Raw genomic sequence first — 19,356 nt, forward strand, 5'->3', positions numbered from 1 at the left:
CAAGTTTTGACCAAGTAACTGGTCATTAAAAAACATACTATATATTTTAAACATTGTTATTTTATCACGAATGTGAAGATTATTTTGGTGTGATTGTGTTTAATTGCAACTCATATTTTGCCATCATAAAAAAAAAAAAAAATTGGTGCCCTCACTATGTTAAATTCTTGAGTCTGCCACTGCCTCGAACTAATACTTACAACTTTTGGGGGGTGAGGTGACCCCAATAGAAAAGGCATATTTTTGTTTATTAAGACTAAGCTTTAGGTTCGATTTCAATCGTGGAGTTCGTTCCTCATCTCAAATTATAAAAGATCAAATTAGTAGATTACTTTTCCGGAAAAAAAAAAAAAACCATAAGAGAGATTTGGATTTAGATACTATATGAGGTTCTTACCTATACTAAAAAAATATGTACTTCTTGAGAATAAAAATTTGGAACATCTTTCATTTCTCCATATCTCTATATTTTGGTTCTCCAAATCACCTTTTTGCCCTACAAATAGGTGTTTTGGATGATGTGTTTGCTCCAACCTGTCCTCCTAAAACACTTTTTTTTTTTTGTTTCCATTCCTTCAGATGTTTGGCGTGGGGGTGGGGGGCGGGGTTAAGGGGGGCAAACCTTTTTTTCATCATTCAAATATAGAGGATGAAAGTACCATTGCTCTCAAATGGAGGATGGATTGAGCACTATTTTTCTCCAAAATGGAGGATTGATGTCAAAACACTTTTTGGAGGATGGGTTGGAAATGATTTTTTCCTCCAAAATGGAGGAATGGAAGAAATTTTGAAGGAATCCTCCAAAAAGTGTTTTGACATCAATTCTCCATTTTAGAGGAAAATAGTGCTCAATCCATCCTCCATTTGAGAGCAATTGTACTTTCATCCTCTATATTTGGAGAATGAAAAAAAAAAAATTCCCCATGTTTGAAGGAGTGGAGGCAAAAAAAAAAGTTTTTGGAGGATGCGTTGGAGCAAATACATTTTCCAAAATGTAGAAATATGAAAATATGAAAAAGGTATTTTTGAGGACCAAAATATAGAAATATGGAAGAATGAAGGATGGATTGAAGACACACACTCAAAAAAGTCTTTTGCTTTTTGCTTGGGCCTTTGGCTCTGTGTCCGTAAGTTGGAGTTCTTACCAAAAATGAAGGAGAAGAAGAAGAATTAAGGCGAGGGTATTTTAAGATAAGAAAATTTTCAGTTGGGAGTCAGCAACTATCTTCCAAACTCAATACGGCTTTTACTTGGAAACAAAATAAAATTCAAATGAAAAACGAAATTGTTACGCTCTCCGTTCCAAAATTTTGTTTCGTTTTTTGAAAATTTAACCTTTTAAGTGAACACAATTTGTTGTTTTGATCTGCACCAAATTAAACATTTTGCATTATTTATTATTATCTTGTTTTGCATCTGGCATGTTCGGGAGATGCGTATATTTTGGCAAACTTCAGTTTTGAAAAAGGAACCGGAGAATGAAAAATTCAAAAATCATCATAGAGAAGCTTTTTTTTATTTATTCTGATTATACATTCACTAACAAAAAACTCTTCTGCAAATAGTGGGGTTTTCCCCGGACTAGGGAAATCAAAACCGAGCACGTGTTAAGTGGGCACCACGTAAGGGTGCATCGCAGGGGATAAAAGCCGACCACGTGTGACGCACGGGAGCACTACATAGAGTGCAGACGAAACAGTATACGTGGCAGCACGACAACACCACGAGAAGGTGCCTAAGGCTGAGCAAGGTTACTAACGGACAATAATGAGTAAAGGTGCTCAACATGATTGCCGAGCAAAGGGCACGATCACGTAGTATTAGCTGAGATAAGCCGACCAATGAGATGGGTAGCTAGATTGATCTAGAATATTTTGGAATAAGTTCCTTGCGTGATAAGGACGGGTCCCATGAATAAGGGAATAATATATTTTGCCGCGAAGGGCAGAGATGGAGTTATGATATGGAACGAATTCCATGTAGAGGAGCTTATTGGGGGAGAGAATCCCAGAAATGCTGGGTTTCCTATACAGGATAGGAAACCAAGGGCAACGAGGATACTTGAGGAGCAAGTCGTACGAAGTCTATAAATAGGTAAACCTAATGGGAAAGGTACGCTTTGAGCAATAATTATACTTTTTGTCTTGCTAACGAAATTAGGGTTCTTAGTACGAATACTAACTTAGGCATCGGAGGGCCTTCGCCGACGAGAGGCAAAGGTGCGCTCACTGTTTTTGTGTTGCAGGTTTTAGGGTTCCGGCGAGGCTGTCACGTGCAGATTGATCTCAAAAGGTGTAGTTCTACGTTAAGAGCTTTTTTCCTTACAATTGGTGCTGTCAGTGGGAAACGAAGCAACTCTTTGAGATCAAGGTCATGATAGAACAGGATCCTAAAACTCCACGGTTGAACCTGGGTAGAGGTGGGGATAAAACCCCACCACTGGCTTCGAAGAAGCCATCGCAGGGAAAGAACAAAGAAACGGTGGACCTGAGCAAGCCCCTGCTTGAACTCCAAGCCCGCGAAGATGGGGAGGGAAGCCAAAAGTCGGATGATAGCAAAAGGATGAGGGACAAATCTCCGTCTCTTCGAATAGAGAGGCTTGAGAAGTCTGATAAACGCTCCATGAGCGTTAGGGATTGCGATGATAGTCTCGAGCAGCAAGAACGCGAACTGGAGGAGTATGCCAGGCGCATGAAAAAGTGCGAGCATGAGATTCGCGAATTAAATAAACGAGAAACCTATGTAGAGAGGTTAGTTAGTACACGGGGGTACCATAGCAGGAATCGGACTCCCGAAAGGCGCAGGAGGAGCTCTCCACAAAAAAAGAGGAGTTTGACCCCAGTGGAAGGAAAGTTGAGAAAACACCATCGAGACAGATACGAGAGGTTTGACTCAGACTGGGAAAGAAAGGAAGAATGTAGGTCCGAACGGCGGAAGGAGGAATGTAGGTCCGAATGGTGGAACGAGGGGGTAACAACCGCACATGACGCGGCACGAAGAGCTCTAAAAAAGATTGTGATCTCCCCTTTCTCGAAATGGTTGCAGGATGCGCAGCTCCCGAGTAGGGTGAAGCATAGTGCGTTCGTACCATACGAGATGGATACGGACCCTGTGGCTCACATACAACATTACCAACAGGCTATGTTTATGCACATGGGGGACGATGCCATCATGTGCAAGATGTTCTCTTTTATGACGTGGTTCCATAAAACTTATGGATCCAAACACGATTAAAAGTTGGAAACAACTCTCTGAGGAGTTCACGGCCCGATTTTTTACAAGCCGGGCAGCCCCAAAAACTTTTTAGGTCTTATCCTCCATGAAATAAGGACCTGACGAGCCGCTGAGGGGGTACGCAAAGAAGTTTTGGGAAACGTTCAACAAAATCAAAAACTGTAGCAAAGAGTACGTGCTGACCACATTCAAGACTAGCCTGGTAAGTTATGTGAGAATCTTAACATGTATCCAGTGGATATGCTGGCCAAGCTGATGGAAAAAATAGAGCACCATGCTTAGGCCGAAGACAATCTCTTACAGGAAGTGGATAAGTGTCCAACCGAGTAGACTAAGGGGGTCGTGAAACAAGCCACCCAGCCTGAGCAAAAGTCTTACAAGAAGAAGAAAGATTATGGGCAGAAAGATTACGGCCAAGGGAGGAAGGAGAATAAGCCTGCTCCAAACCCGAGATCCTTTTTCGCTATGAATACGGTCTTTAAGGACCCTATTTACAGGATTTTTTTTTCTGAATAAAGAATTGCCAGTGGTTCAAATGGCCGGCTGACAAGATACCAAGGGACTTTAAGTCCCGCAGGGAAACCAACGAGCGGTGCAGTTACCACAAGGATTGGGGTCACATGACAAAAAACTGTGAGTTCTACAAGAGGTTCTTGGAGGAAAAAGCCGCGAAGAGGCTCTTGGATGAATATATCGAGAAAGCTCTGGGTAATCAAGGAGCAGCCATGGAGTTGGAATATGACCAGCCACAACGAGAGGTGATTCAAATGATACATGGCCTAGCTTCTCCATATACTCGTAAGGAGGTTAGGATTTTAAGGAGTTAGGCCGAGCACAAGAACCATGTGATGAAGCTTGCCAAAAAGAGGACAAGGCCAGACGGAGGGTCAGGAGATGCAATCAGCTTTATAGACGAAGATCTGAAAGGAGTACAACTCCCCCACAACGACGCGCTGTGGTAACCCTACATGTGGGAGACTATGACGTGGAGAAGATCCTGGTGGATCAAGGGAGTTGCACCGAAGTGTTGTACTATAAGGCATTCAAGTAGATGGGACTGGATTCAGCACGGATGCAGTGTGACCTATCGGAAAGGTGACCCTGAAATGCGGGCAAGATCGATAGTTCTGCCCACGGACTTCTTGGTGGTGGACTTACCATCTTCTTACGATGTGATTATCAAGGAGGACATGGCTGCATAGGATAAAGGCGCTATTCTCAACCTATCACCAGATGATTAAGTATCTGGGAGCGGATGGCATTGAGTGCATCCGAGGAAACCAAAAGGCGGCCTGGTAGTGCTTGGTCCAAATCGTGAAGAAATCTCCTAAGGCATACTTAGTCAAGTCAGTCGAAGTCCCAGATCAACTGACACTCGAAGATTTCGGGGGAGATCCCGCCAAGAAGGTCATGGAGGGGCTAAAGAAGGTCCAAATTGAGGACGACCTAGAAAGATACTTTCTGATTGACAAGACCCTTGCCGAGTAAGAGGAACAAGAACTTGTTGAGTTCTTGAGGGAACACATCGACGTGTTCGCGTGGACACCGCAGGAGATGCCGGGAATAGATCTCGAAGTGATTTGCCACCATTTGAACGTTGATCCCCAGCATAAGCCCATAGTCTAGAAGAAGAGGAGGTTTGCCATACAGACACTGAGGCTGTAATTGAAGAAGTTGATAGACTTCTGGAAGTAGACGCAATTAGAGAAGTATACTACTCTAAGTGGTTGTCCAACACTGTCGTGGTAAAGAAGAACGAAAAATGGAGAGTTTGTTTGGACTTCACCAGTTTGAATAAAGCTTGCCCAAAGGACAGCTTCCCATTGCCGAGGATAAATCAGTTGGTAGACGCTACCGCGGGGTACAAAAGAATGAGTTTCCTCATTGCATACCGAGGGTATCATCAGATAGCTATGTACGGCCCCGACCAAGACAAGACATTGTTTATAATGCCACGTGGGCTGTTCTGTTATAAAGTGATGCCATTTGATTTGAGGAATGTAGGGGCAACGTACCAGAGGCTCGCGACCAAGTTGTTTAAAGAGTAGCTCAGGAAGACCATGGAAGTCCATGTTGATGACATGGCAGTAAAAAGTAAAGAGAAGGGGGGCCACGTGATGGACCTGAAGGAAACCTTTGAGGTGCTAAGAAGGTACAAGCTGAAGCTCAACGCATCGAAATGCGCATTTGGAGTTAGCTCGGGAAAGTTCCTTGGGCACTTAGTAATGAGGGTGGGCATTGAAGAGAACCCCGACCAAATTTCTGCAATTCAGAATTTGGCGAGTTCCCGGATTGTGAAGGAGGTCCAAAAGTTAGCTGGAATGGCGGCCGCACTCAATCGATTTATAAGTCGGTCATCCGATAAGTGCATACCATTCTTTCAGTTGTTGAAAAAGAGAGTGGGGTATGAATGGGGAGTAGACTACGAACAGGTGTTCCAGGAGTTGAAGCAATAACTGGCCTTTCCCCCGTTGTTATCAACCCTCGAGTCAAGGGAACCGCTGACACTGTACTTAGTGGTATCGGATCACGCGGTGAGTGCGGCACTTCTGCGGGTAAGGGACGCCGAGTAGGTCCCAATCTACTACGTGAGTAAGACCTTGCTGAGTGCGGAGAAAAGATACTTCCCACTCGAAAAGTTGGTTCTAGCCTTGCTAACTGCTTCGAGGAAGTTGCCTCATTATTTTGAAAGCCACCTGATCATTGTGTATACAGAGATCTCGTTGAAGGCTTTGCTTTAAAAAACGGACTTCTCAGTAAGTATCTTGATTTGGTCAGTGGAATTAAGTCAGTACGAGATTGACTATCAGCCTCAAACGGCGGTTAAGGGCCAAGTGTGGCAGATTTTGTGGCAGAATTTTCACTGTCGGCGCTGCCCCCACCACCTTTAAAAGGACCGCAGTAGGAATGCAAAAGCCCAGGAAGGGGAAGGAGACAGCCGAGCAAAGAAACCTCGCCCCCAAGGATCCCAAAGAGTGGAAGATGTACGTAAATGGGTCTGCGTGCAACAAAGGATCAGGGGCAGGAGTGGTAATATTTTCCCCCGAAGGACTTGTCCTAGAACAAGCTGTTCGGCTTGCTTTCAGCACGTCAAATAACATGGCGGAGTACGAGGCCTTACTTGCAGGGCTGCGAAGTGCCAAAGCACTCAAAGTGAAAAAATTAAGGGTTCATTGTGACTCCCAATTAGTTGTAAATCATCTTTTTGGGGAGTATGAAGTCCGAAACAAGAAGATAGCGACCTATGTGGAGGCAGCCAAGAATCTTCTCAAGAAGTTAGGGCAAGTCCTTGTGCAGCGGATTAGTTCGAGGCAGAATGCACATGCAGATTCGTTGGCTTGTTTGGCCTCGGCTGTGCCCACTGAGTATAGGAGGACAGTGGCCGTTGAGTACTCAAGTAAGCCAAGTGTAGAAGATACCGAGGAGGTGGTATTGAAACTAGAGTTGGGCCCGAGCTGGATGGACCCAATCATGAGTTATCTACACGACAAAACGCTCCCGGCCGATAAGAAGGAGGCTCACAAGATCAAGGCCAAGTCTTCCAGATTTTGGATCTCACAAGAGGGGAAGTTGTACAAGAAGTCCTTTACCTGGCCATACCTACTGTGTGTGCATCCCTTAATGGTAGATAAGATCCTTTACAAGATCCACGAGGGGACGTGCAGAGGACATGCTGGCAGACGATCCATGGCCCACCAAACAATATTTCAAGGCTATTGATGGCCGCACATGCAAGAAGATGCAAAGGCTTACGTAAAAGGGTGCAAGAAATGCCAAAGGTTTGCCCCAATCATACGATCACCGGCCGAAGATCTGGTGCCGCTTACAAGCTCTTGGCTGTTTGCCCAGTGGGGGATGGATATCATGGGTCCATTGCCAAAGGCTTCTGGAAATAGGAAATTTTTGTTGGTAACAACTGACTACTTCACAAAGTGGATAGAGGTAGAGCCTCTTGCGAAAATCACTGAACCGATGGTGAAAAAGTTCACGTGGAGGAACATCATCACGAGGATTGGTGTTCCCTTTTCTATCATCTCGGACAACAGGTCTCATTTCTAGAAAGACTTTCACATGAGATTGGACACTTCAATGGGACATGAGATTAAAAAGACTCACTTTTAAATGCACAAAGTGTCTCACATCATAATTGAACTCCCCACCTCAAAATTAATAAGTAGAGTTTCAACCACTAAACCAAAATAATCACAAATAGCTGCTTTTTTTCGGGAAGTAATCATAAATAGCTTTATGCTTTCTTCTTGATCGGGGGAGAGAGAGCTTACTTGCGGGAACCAAAAAAGGATTCTTCTCCAAGTTTTGATACATTTACATTCTCTATGTTGGTTGTTAGGATGTGATGCACTCAGCAAACAAACTTCATCTAGTATCGTGCATAAAGAAATTACTTTGGACCATCGGTTGTCATAGATCTGTTCGATCTCCACGGCTGCAATGAGCTTCATAGCTTTCAGCTTCAGTTGCATAGGCAGTGGACAAAAGGATGCTTCTGTGATATTGCAATCCAACATTCTGCTTTTAAGCATTATGTTGAGAAATTTTAGGTATCACGAAAACTACAACACATCAGAACATCGGATACAGTGACGGTTAAGAAGCTTGGATACAAGGCTTTCGGGCTCTGGAACTAGAGCAGATGTTAAGCTGTTCCAAAAATGAAATGTGAATGATTTATCTGCCATCTTTTGAAACAGTTCATCTTGTTGAGTTCTTTCAGACTCTGTTGCAGGTGCAGAGAAGTACCTGTTCCAACTCAAAAGGGAAAAGGAAGAACATAGAACTTCAATGAACAGAAGTGGTGAAATTACTGATCTAAAATTTTGAGGATGGACAAACAAGATGGTTACAGGAAGAAAAGGAAAGCAATTGAGATGAACGGTGCTGTATCCAGAACTATAAGCACCTATAATCCATAGGCGGGAATTTCAATAAGCCCAAAAGTCAGTTGCTCTTCTTTTTTGTAGATACTGTATGTATTGGCCATTTTCCTAAATTATCATTTTCTGGACATACAGTAATACTCCCACCGTCCCAATTTGTTTATCTACTTTTTAGCTTATCCATGTCCCAAAATATTTTCCCATTCTAAGTTTGACTCTTGAAAGTTCCATTTATGCCCTTCCCTTTTAAAGCACAAAAAAAAGAGTTAGAGTACAATAATAGGCATTGAAAAGAGTGCACTCTCAATTAATGCTATAAAAATGAGGATATTTTAAATGCCTTGTTCGTTTCCCTTTTTAAAAAAAAAATTCCAACTCAAAATATTCATTACCCCTACTTCCAATTATTACTCTCCACTCATTACCCTATCTCCAATCATTATTCTCATTTCTCTCTCTATCTCTCTCCACTCATTCCTCTTACTTCCAATCATTACTCCCATAAAAAATTTCTCAAAAACTCATCAAAACACAGCATTAGGAATTTCAATGTCTTTTCATAATAATCATTTTGCTCCCTTAATAAGTTGGGATCCCAAAACTAGAGAAACAAATAGGGATGGAGGAAGTAATAGAAAATCGTGACAAACAGAATCTACAAAGGACATTCACCTGGTTTTCAACCAGGTGGATAAATGCATGAGAACTTTAACATGTAGCTCATAATGAAGAAAATGGAAAGATGTTTCTTTGGCCCCCATGGAATTTCTTATTGGACACTTCCATAAAATGTCTCAAGTGCATGAGAACTGCATAGGATGCAAGGTCAAATGACTTGTTACACAAAATTCCTTAAAACATACTTCTTTGATGCACAAGCCGGCTTGCTCCCTGCCCCCGATGAAGCAATTGGACAAATAGATCAATTTACAGCCCATCTACTAAGCCATGGAAGTTTTCCCTTTGTTTTGCCCCATGATAAAAGGGAAAATAGTGAAAACCATTACTTCTGCTGCCCTGCCTAATATGTCGAGAAAATTATTTGAAAATTATGCCATAGATGGAGTGCAGCCAATTACTAGTGAAACATGTTGCCTAGAGGATCAGAATTTAAAGAATAAGGCTCATTGTGGCTATTGTTTTTCTTTCTAGAGAATGACTAAACACTTTGGAAGCTTGCAGCACCAAGCCACTATATCACACAGTATTATAAAATATCAATTGCCAAGGTATGTATAACCAAGGCAGCACCAAGCATTATTAGCATATTAGATATTTTCTTTGTAAATACTAACGACTAGATGAAAAACACTAACTAGTGAAAATACTCAACAGTTTCACAGGGTTTCTTAGCTAAAACAAAATTCTGTCTCTGTTGGTCGAGCTGATGAAATGCTCAGGAGAAACACAAACCTTGAATTCTTGCACAAACACAACGAGTTTGGCATGATTTTGGAAGTACCTTATAATGTTGTTCCGGCTAACAGGGAAGAAGATGAAAGAAGGTTGCAATTCAAGCTCTACCCTATTGTCAGAAGCATTCTTGTTTCTCAAGAAATTTCTGGCTGCTCTTGTCAAAAGTCCAGCGCCGTTCCACTGCAAGCGGTTATCGTCATATGTAGAATAAAACTCAGTCAAGCACTCCATTATGAAAGGACTGCGTGGAAACATTCAAATCTCAGATGAAGAAAAGAAAACCAATGCAACAAAAACAGCTATTGATGTTCGGAAAGAATCAGTTACGTCCGATGTGGATACTGAAAAATAGAATATATTAGGGTTGCACCAATACAAATATACAATATTCTCTCTCTCTCTCTCTCTCTCTCTCTCTCTCTCTCTCCAAAAAAGAAATAGCCACAGTCAATAATATACTCGAAACCTCCTTTTGTCAACAGTTAAAATGCAAAAGGGGCTGTCATGCATCCTAAAGAAATTGAATTATCTCTACCACTAGACTTGACAAAAGGCAAAAACCCGTTCTGCTGAGGTTGTCGTGCATAAGATTTGCTTACTTGTCAGATCTAGACTCCTGTGTTTCCCAAACTTCCCCGAGGTCCCCAAGCGAGTTGGTTTATTTCTGAATGGAACTTATCCAATTCTAGTTGCTCTCTCAATTCTGTTAATACTGCTTCTTAACCTTGATGGGGTAGCCGTTGATTGGTTGGACCATGTTGTCCGCTTTGGAAGCCCCAAGTAAAGGCTATGGACCCGATGCGTAGAATTAAGTCTTTTTGGTCCAATAAGTGTCTTTGGCAATTTTGTTATTTTAATTATTAGTAATAGGAGGCATTTAAATATTTAATTAGGTTATTTTTAATGTTTCCTTTTAATTTCCATCAGGGTTATGAGTCTATAAATAGATACTCAACGATGTAATCAGCAGACTTGATTAATGAGAATTTGAGAATTAGGGTATTGACCCTTGTGTGTGCCCCTCTCCCCTTCGCCCTCTTTCTTGTCCAGCGTCAAGTGGTATCAGAGCTTCGACTCGAGATCCATCTTCCCCTCACTTTCTTTCTCTCTCTCTTTCTTCTCCCACATCCGTCTATCGTTGGCATCACTCGCAATCCCCGGTACTGTACAAGATGCACTATCATCGCGCCTCGCATCCCACCGCGACTACCCAACGTCGTAGTCCTTTTCTTTACTGTCTGGTCGAACCCCAAAAACCAACCCAATCAGATCGACCCTCACCACGTTTCAGTCGCAGTGATCATTGTTGAAGTTGCAATCTACAGCTTCCAGCGTTATTACAACCTTCACAAGGTAAACTGGTAAATAGGTTTTATTACGCCTTGACCCATTTGAACTCAAAACCAAACCCAGCTCTATGGTTAAAGTCCACTCACCCACTAAGCCTAATCAGCCCACTCAGATCAGACACACGACCAGCCTACTTACCTGTTCTAATCCCGACCAATCCAGTCCATCTACATAACCCAGTTCACTCCACCCCTAGTTTACAAAAAAAATAAATAAATAAAAAACCCTTATCCCCAGTCATAACCAGGGTTACCAATGCTGAGTTGAACTCAAAATTTGATGGTCTATCTCAAGAACAACTAGGCTTGAAGAAATCAGTGGAAGAGATTAATAAGGCACAACAAGTACTGAATGAAGATGTTGCACAAATAAAAGCACTTGTGGAAAAATTAGAAGCCACAGGTTTGGGAAGTAAACTGAAAGCTAAAGCTCAAGCTAGTGGGTCTGCCAATGTTTCTCCACAAATTCCAGGATATGGGACACAACACACGGTAGAAGATCCACTGTTAACTGATGTTGACAGAGGAGCAAAGCTAGAAGTTGCAGACTTTAATGGGGACCACGATCCAGAGGTATTTTTTGATTGGGTGCATAGCTTAGAGAGTTTCTTTCATTGGTACCAAATGACAAAGGAAAGAAAATTACTTTTGGCCGAAGCCAAGTTGAAGGGTACAACTAGAATTTGGTGGACTAAATTTCAAAGGGAACATTATGTTGCTATTTGTGTATGGCAGGACATGAAAATTGCAATGATTCCACCGAGTTACAAGCAACGTGTGCAGTTTACTCAGTTGACACAAGGGAGCAAGTCTGTGGAAGAGTACACCCGATTGTTCTATAGTTTGGTGACTAGATCCAAGTTCCCATGGAATGAAGATGTGATGATCTAAATGTATCGTCAGGGTTTGAATCCATAAATCTCTTGGGGATTGGCTGCTAGTAGATTGTACAACATGGCAGATGCAGTCCAAGTAGCCCTTCAAATGGAAGAGGAGGATAAGAAGAAGGTTCCCGTACGCCCTTTGCTGGAATCCCTTACAAGGAGTGAAAGAACTTTTGTGGATCCCATCTGTAACAAGTTCTTGGATCACCCTCCCCGTGCTACTGCTTCTCCTTCTCCGACTCCATACGGAGGTAATACTAAGTTCACTTGTTTTAATTGTCATAGTTTCAGACATCATGCTAAAGACTGCCCTTCTCCTAAACTTAATTTGCCTGTTAAGTCTGTTGCTGTAATTTGCCCTTCAGATATAATTGTCACGGTTTCAAACATCATACTAAGTCCACTTGTTTGAGGAACAAAAATTGGAGAAACCATTTAATCTTCAAAATGTTGAGCCTCTTAATCCTGAATCCGATGAGGAATCTGATTATGAAGTGATTGTGCTTGGAATCATTCGTCCTCTACTTGCTACTAAGGGAGATAAACCAAACCTTGAGAAGTTGCAGCGTGGGCAGACTTTTCATACAAGGGTAAAGTGTAATGACCAAGTGTGCTCATTAGTGATTGATACAGGGAGTTGTACGAATGCCGTATCCGAGGAAGCTGTGGAGAAATTGGGTTTAACAGTTGATTATCATGTAGCATGGATCACTAACACGAAGCTTAAGGTTGACAAGCAGTGTCCCGCGACATTCACTATTGGCAAACTCAAGGAAACAGTGATGTGTGATGTTCTTCCTCTTAAGCTTTGCCACATTCTTTTGGGCTGCACATGGATATGGGATCGCAATGTTGAGCATGCAGGCGTACCAATACTTATTCTTTCGTTGCCGGTGTACACGAAGTGCACTCTTACTTGTGCCACCGATTCACACACCGTCAAGTTGAAGAAGACCTCTTCGTTGATTAGGCGTGTCCCTCCTTCAGATGGGGTATCCTTGGTCCTGTGCCTAACTCACCGGAGTCGAGTTGAGGAGAATTGATGGGGTAGCCGTTGATTGGTTGGACCATAGTTGTCTGCTTTGGAAGCCCCAAGTAAAGGCTATGGGCCTGATGCGTAGAATTAAGTTTTTTTGGTCCAATAAGTGTCTTTGGTAATTTTGTTATTTTAATTATTAGAAATAGGAGGCATTTAAATATTTAATTACGTTATTTTTAATATTTCCTTTTTATTTCCATTAGGGCTGAGTCTATAAATAAGATGCTCAATGATGTAATCGGCAGACTTGATTAGTGAGAATTTGAGAATTAGGGTTTTGACCCTTGTGTGTGCCTCTCTCGCCTTCTCCCTCTTTCTTGTCCAGTGTCAAACCTATGTAATGAGTTGTGATATATTGGACTAATGTGCTATGATTTGATTCAGTGGTTGTCCATTTGCAAAAAGCTAGTTCATCATGAGGCACTCATGAACGTGTTGTCAGCAATTTGATCCTCTCCTATTACTCCTATATATGTGGTAACTACCTTAAACTGCTTGTGTGTGTGGGCACAGGGGCAACCATATCACTGTTTGGAGGATGTGTTTCATACGCATTATTCCCATTCCTAAAAGTGTGAACGTGTGATTCCCATGAGCTGTGTGTTAGTATCCCTTTCTTTGGAGTGGAGGTAATACATAGTTGGGGAATCATGTGAGCACTAGCAGAGGGAGAGGGTTAGAACCATTTTCCCCTTATGCTTTCCAGTGAAAAGAAGAGTGGGAGATGTGAGGTTTTCAAGGGAGATTGGCGTAAGCACCATAAAAACAAAAGGGTTTTTCTTTTCTTTTCTTCTCGTCCTTTTCATATGCATTCTCAGTTCAAATGTAGTAGGCTGGATCAAGTTATTACCTGCAGTTCATTTGTGGGTCTTACTTGGTTCATGTTTTGTTCGGCTTAAAGAAGTCCCATGGGTACATGACTTTTCTATGGTCATTCATGCATGTTCTTCTCTTTCGATTAGCTGTTATTGCAAAATCTGGAGCTGGTGTGGCGCTCCATTATCAATTATAATTTCTCTCTCTCTTGTTGTAAATGTATTTGAGTTGGACTCATGCTTATAATTTTATTGCCTATCCTAGGGGGGTTGTCCCTTGGAATTTATTCGCGCATGTTTTAATTTTGCTATGGTATTTCATTCTTCCAATCGAAGGGTGCTGTCCTTCGGATATTTATCATTAGCTGGTTGTGCACAGGCCACTCTTTTGCTGTTTGTGTAAAGGCCTCACCTTGTGCCTTGTACACTCTCACATTTTGGTTAGGCTATGTGATTTAAGTTTGAACAGTTCAAGGGCATTCATCTTGGACGTTCTGGGCCTCTTTCATGCATTACATTCCAATTGGGCCCCAAGTTCCCTCTACTTTCCTAGAAGCTGAGATTGCTGCCTTTGTATAAGGTTCAATTATGCAGCAGATTGTGTATCTAGTTGATAGGTTCAATCATATGTAATTTTTGCCATTTGTTTCGTTCCCTCTTTCTAGATGGATAGGAAACATTTGTTATATTTCCCACTAGCTCGATGTAGCCGCTTGGGGTAGGCCATCCTAATTTTCTTTCATTTCTATTCCTTTTCTATTCTTCTTGGGGTATGCCCCTTGTAGGTTGTATATTCGGATGGCCTTTAGTTTTTATTTTAAGCTGATTTACCCACACACAAAAATGGCAAAAACCCAAAAAACTTATTGAATTTTAAATGACAATTCCAAGAGGGGTAGTCATTTACTCAAGAGTTTTATATGCCTCCATTAAAACTGTCAACTAATCTTTAAGTGTACAAGTTTCGTTAGATGTTTATTGTCAGATTGAACTATAAGTTTGTTGGAGCCACTCTGCGGCAATAGGAAAGGGTATATCCTTTCCCTATAAAGTTAAACATCAAGTTAGTTCTGCTTATGAATAACCAATATTCCATGGTGTGGGCCCATCTTGGCCTGACTACCAAAGTTGCCGGAAAGGCCTTATGAATGTAAATAAACAAAGTTGGCTTTAATCCGTATAATGGGGTAAGACACCAGGAGCTGGTGGGTTAGGCTTCTAAGATTGTCACTCTGTTCACATACTTATCAAAATTGACATCATAGAAATAAAAACGCTTAAACAAGGCAAACAAGGAAGGATTCAATATAAGAAGACACAAAACAAGGTAAACGAGGAAGGATTCAATATAAACTCTATGCAATTTCAAACATAAGAAGACACAAAAAGTGAACTCTCTTACAAGAGAAGGCTACCTGTGCTTTCCAAATGACATCACAGCACCATTCAGGGAACTTCCAGCTTGCAGATCCTCCAAGCCAACAGTGTTATTAAGTGAAGACAGTGGTCTCAATACCAAAATGTCAGAATCAAGATAGAGTCCACCATATCTGAATAACATATCGGAACACATGTAACCGTAGTAAACCAAAAGAAATAAAAGTGAACTAATACTTGGTATAAATTTGACTTGAAATACATTTGTAGTTCAGAACAGTATCACCCTCCAGATGCAAAAGAAAACAAAAGAATGTTGAATGGGACCAACCAGAAAAAGTATGTGAAATTGCTGAAATGGTTTACTAATTACTACTTTGACATGTAACAGAAGGAAATCAGATCCCCAAGCATGCAGTATCTAGAAACACACAGGGGAGTAGGACAGAGACTATAAAGAAAGATTCAGAGCAAACTTTACTCAACTATTACACTATTCGCGACCTGTTTCATATATGTCGTCTAGAGCTGATACATTCTCTTCCCCAAATAATGATAACCACTGCTTTATTAAGCGATGAAAACAGGCTTATTAACCTTTTTGGTCCCCAAAGTGTTCAGAAAATCTCAATTTAGTCTCCAATCTAAAAATTGGAGACATTTAGTCCCCATAGTATCAATTTTGTACTAATCAAGTCCCCACGTCTAACACCGTTAGTTTCATCTGTCAAAATAAAGGGCATCCTCGTCATTTCGCCCAACCCCATATTTCTGTCAAAATAAAAACAGGGAAAAAAAAAAGAAGAGAAAAAAGGGAAAAGTGGTGCGGCATCCATGGTTGCCGGCGACCATCCCGGCGAACTCGTCTCTCCGGTACACTCTCTTCTCCTCACTCTTTCTCGGGCTGTTGGATAGTAGCCCAGTAAATTGTTTAAAGAACAGAAGAAAATGGAAAATAAAAAAAAATTCAGTGGCAGCAATGGCCTCCGGCCTCTGCCACCGTCCCACCGCTCTCTCCTCTCCTCTTCTTCCTCTCCTCCTTCTTCTTCCTTTTCCCCACTCCCCTTCACCTCTCAGCTTCCCCTTTTTTTCTAAGAAACAAAGCGAAAAAAAGAGAGAAAGATGGAAACAACAAAACGGCAGCCATGGCCGCCCACTGCCCACCTCTCTCTTCCACACCTCTACCTCTACCTCCTTCTTCCTCTTCTCTTCTTTGCTCTCCCTTTCCCATCCTCCTTTCTCTCTCTCCTTTTCTTCTTGGAAAAGATTACCGCGGACCAGTTGCCGCCTAGACGCTGCTGTCGTGCACGTTGCTGCTGCTGCCGTAGCTGCTGTGGCAGCTCAGACTCTCTCCTTCACCTCCCCACTTCCCTCTCTGCACACTCTCTCTTTCTCCTCTTTCTCACCCACATCACCACCTTCTTACCACCACCTAAACAACCACCACTTTTTCCTCCACCAGTCGGAACCACCACAACCATTTTTTTAACGTTTGGGGTAGCAGATCTAGGCGTCCAGAGGGTTTGGGTGGGCAAAATGACAAGGATGCCCTTCATTTTGACGGATGAAGCTAACGGTGTTGGACTTGGGGACTTGAATGGTACAAAATTGATACTATGGGGACTAAATGTCTCCAATTTTTAGATTGGGGACTAAATTGAGATTTTCTGAATACTTTGGAGACCAAAAAGGTTAATAAGCCGATGAAAACATGCACGTGCTGATATTGACAAAATCAGAGTCCTCGCTTACAAAATACACAGGTGTCAAAAATACAAATCAAACCTACTTGTAGAGAGCAGCAAGCCGTACAAGTTCGCTGTAGTGAGTAGCATACAAGTTTATCTTTCTCCATTCAAACCAGACTGAAGCAAATATATGGGTGGGCGTATCCTTCAAGAGCTCATCAAGATTTGGCATGACAACAGCTACTTTGAAACTGGCAAACAGGTAAAAATATGTTTAACCCTTACACCACTCTGAAGGCCAGATTGTTGATACATGGTTTATTCTAGCAAAAAATTGAAGGCCACCACAATAAACACACACAAGAGTGCACATAAGAATTCAGACCCATATGTTGACAAATATGATAAGAGACAATTACTAGAAAGTTACAAAGAAATCCAAAGAAGTAGCGAGAGTAGATAGAGCGATTACCCATCTTTCACAAATCCTTCGAAAAAGTTAAGCTCAACGGTCTCAGAGAACACCACTACACAAGCATTACGGTGTTGAAACAGAAGGCTTTCAAGACCTCGTTGTTGCCTAACGCTGAACATCCATGGTGGAGAGTTCCATACCATGAAAACCCTCATAGAACACTTCCCTTTCCTAAAGAATCCATCCATAAAGTTCAAAAAAGATAGCCCAGGATGCAAACCGGGAAAGTAGCCCCATCTCTTTCCATTAGCATATACTTGACCAGACAACTCAGAACGAATCCCACCATTAGCTTCCACCTTTTTCAAGCCACCTGATCGAACCGAATCACTAGTAGACGAATCAAAAACCTTGCCAATACGACTTTCCACAGTTCTCTGTTCAATTCCCTTACTCCTATGACTCCTCAATGGCAAATTATTAGCTGTTTCACTCAAAGCTTCACTACCATCACCAATCCCACTATTAAAGGAAATTTTGCTAGCATTTTCATCCAAGGTCCGTCTCTCTACCCTCTTCATTTGGCTCCTTCCTTGCTGAACACTATCAACTTCTGTGGCCTTCACATCCTTTTCTAGCACCTCAGATTTCAAATCCGAATCTTCTATCCCTAGTGGTTTCTTGGCAAGAAATGGCACTTTCTTGAATTCATTCAACAAGCCCTTTTGAACAAGCTTATCGCCCCTAGTCAGCCCAGTTACCCCAACCCCATCAGGGTCTTGCAAAAGGCGATTATTCAGTGGATTCAGAACCTCCAAATTGGACTTGAACATCCTATCCCTCCTCAAGAAATCACTCTTGGCATCAAACCAAGGGCCCCAACCTTCCCTCAATTTCGAAACCCTACCTCCAGTCTTCAACAAAAGCAAGTCCTCAATCCCCTTCACCTCAACCACCTTCCTCCTCACCCCTTCGTCCACTGCCACGTCATCGGAACCGATGGCAACTTTGCTTTGATCCTCAATCCCTACTAAATTCGCATCGAAGCTCTCGTAATCCTCCCACTGATCGATGGAGCGCTTATCGAAACCGCGTCGGATGACGCCGTTGATATGATCGAAGTAGTAATTAGAAACCTTATAGGACTGATCGGCTCCGCCTACTTCTTCTTCTTCTTCCGAATCTACCCCCCCTCCGAGAATCTCTTCCGCATTGGAAACCTGGACGACTTCGTCGAGCTCGTCAATGCGGTCGTCCGATTTATTATTGAGGGAACGTGCGTCGTCGGGATCGGCGTCACCGAGTAAGGGATCGAGAACGACGTCGTCGGCGGATATTAGGTGGTAGTGGCGATTACGTGAGTCTCCTCCTCGGTCGGATCCGAGGCGGCTATGGAGGATAGACACTGATAGGAGGAGTAGGAGGGCGGCGATCAAGGCGCACAGGTGAGCGCCGTAGCGGGGTCGCCGCCGTGCACGTAGGTTCCTTAGCATCTCAGTCCGTCAGGTGTTCAAGTGGATATATGTAACTATACATATATCGAGGTCGAGGTCGAGAGAGAGAGAGAGAGAGAGACAGAGGGAGAGAGAGGCTGTCCAGTCGCCGGTAGATTATGCAGTACTGCGAAGGAGTAGTACCTCTAGCTGGAATTAGTTGAACCACGCCAGCGAAGTGCTCTTTCCTCGCGAATGCCAAGTGGTCCTATTTTTTGGAGGGGAAAATCACCGGGCAGAGGCGGGGGGGACCAGGTTTATTTACCATCTGATGGTCTTCACTCTCAAAATCACCATTCTAATGATACAAGGAAAAATATTTACCAAGACATGGTGTGTGAAGTTGAATTGACAATTATACCCTCCCTTTTATATACCAGTAAAAAAGCCCTAATTCTCAATTGCTCCCAAATCCTTCCTCATCGTCTACTGCTCTCATCGACGGACTCTCCTCTCTCTCTGCACAACTGGTATGTTCCTCTCCCTCTCTCTCCTTCTTCTCTTCTCTTCGTCGTTCTTTGCTTTATCCTCTCTCTCTGGGGTTCTCTGCTCTCTTTATTTGTTCTACCATTGGAGGCGATTTTTTGGTTGAAAAACCAAATCGGAGCAATGGAGTCGCGACAAAAATAAGCAAAATCCATTATGACGCTTGTAAAATTGGAGTTGCAGGGGGTAAGGGTTACTATGAAACCCTAGGCGCAGTTTGGAAGTAAAATTGGCCAGCATATGAACACTAACTTGTTCTTAT

At 42.4% G+C, this 19,356-nt stretch overlaps 1 protein-coding gene and 1 long non-coding RNA gene across 4 annotated transcripts; one reads left to right on the forward strand and one right to left on the reverse strand.

Moving 5' to 3' along the window:
• Positions 1–7,311: 7,311 nt before the first annotated feature.
• Positions 7,312–18,701, reverse strand: LOC131312837 (uncharacterized protein At4g19900). 3 transcript variants are annotated; one of them, XM_058340832.1, is made up of 5 exons: positions 17,173–18,701; positions 16,802–16,951; positions 15,051–15,185; positions 9,595–9,789; positions 7,312–7,995 (listed from the first exon to the last, which is right to left on the reverse strand). In XM_058340832.1, the coding sequence occupies exons 1-5, from the start codon at positions 18,606–18,608 to the stop codon at positions 7,809–7,811; spliced, it is 2,103 nt and encodes a 700-aa protein (XP_058196815.1). In that variant the 5' UTR covers positions 18,609–18,701; the 3' UTR covers positions 7,312–7,808. The 3 variants fall into 3 exon arrangements, with proteins under 3 accessions (XP_058196815.1, XP_058196816.1, XP_058196817.1); XM_058340833.1 differs by lacking the exon at positions 16,802–16,951; XM_058340834.1 differs by lacking the exon at positions 9,595–9,789.
• On the forward strand, positions 18,534–18,799 carry LOC131312839 (uncharacterized). The gene is made up of 2 exons (XR_009196000.1): positions 18,534–18,665; positions 18,700–18,799. It is a non-coding gene; the product is annotated as an uncharacterized LOC131312839 (long non-coding RNA).
• The last annotated feature ends 557 nt before the right edge of the window (positions 18,800–19,356 follow it).

This window comes from Rhododendron vialii, chromosome 13a (genome assembly GCF_030253575.1).
Source record: "Rhododendron vialii isolate Sample 1 chromosome 13a, ASM3025357v1".
NCBI classification, from domain to species: Eukaryota; Viridiplantae; Streptophyta; class Magnoliopsida; order Ericales; family Ericaceae; genus Rhododendron; species Rhododendron vialii.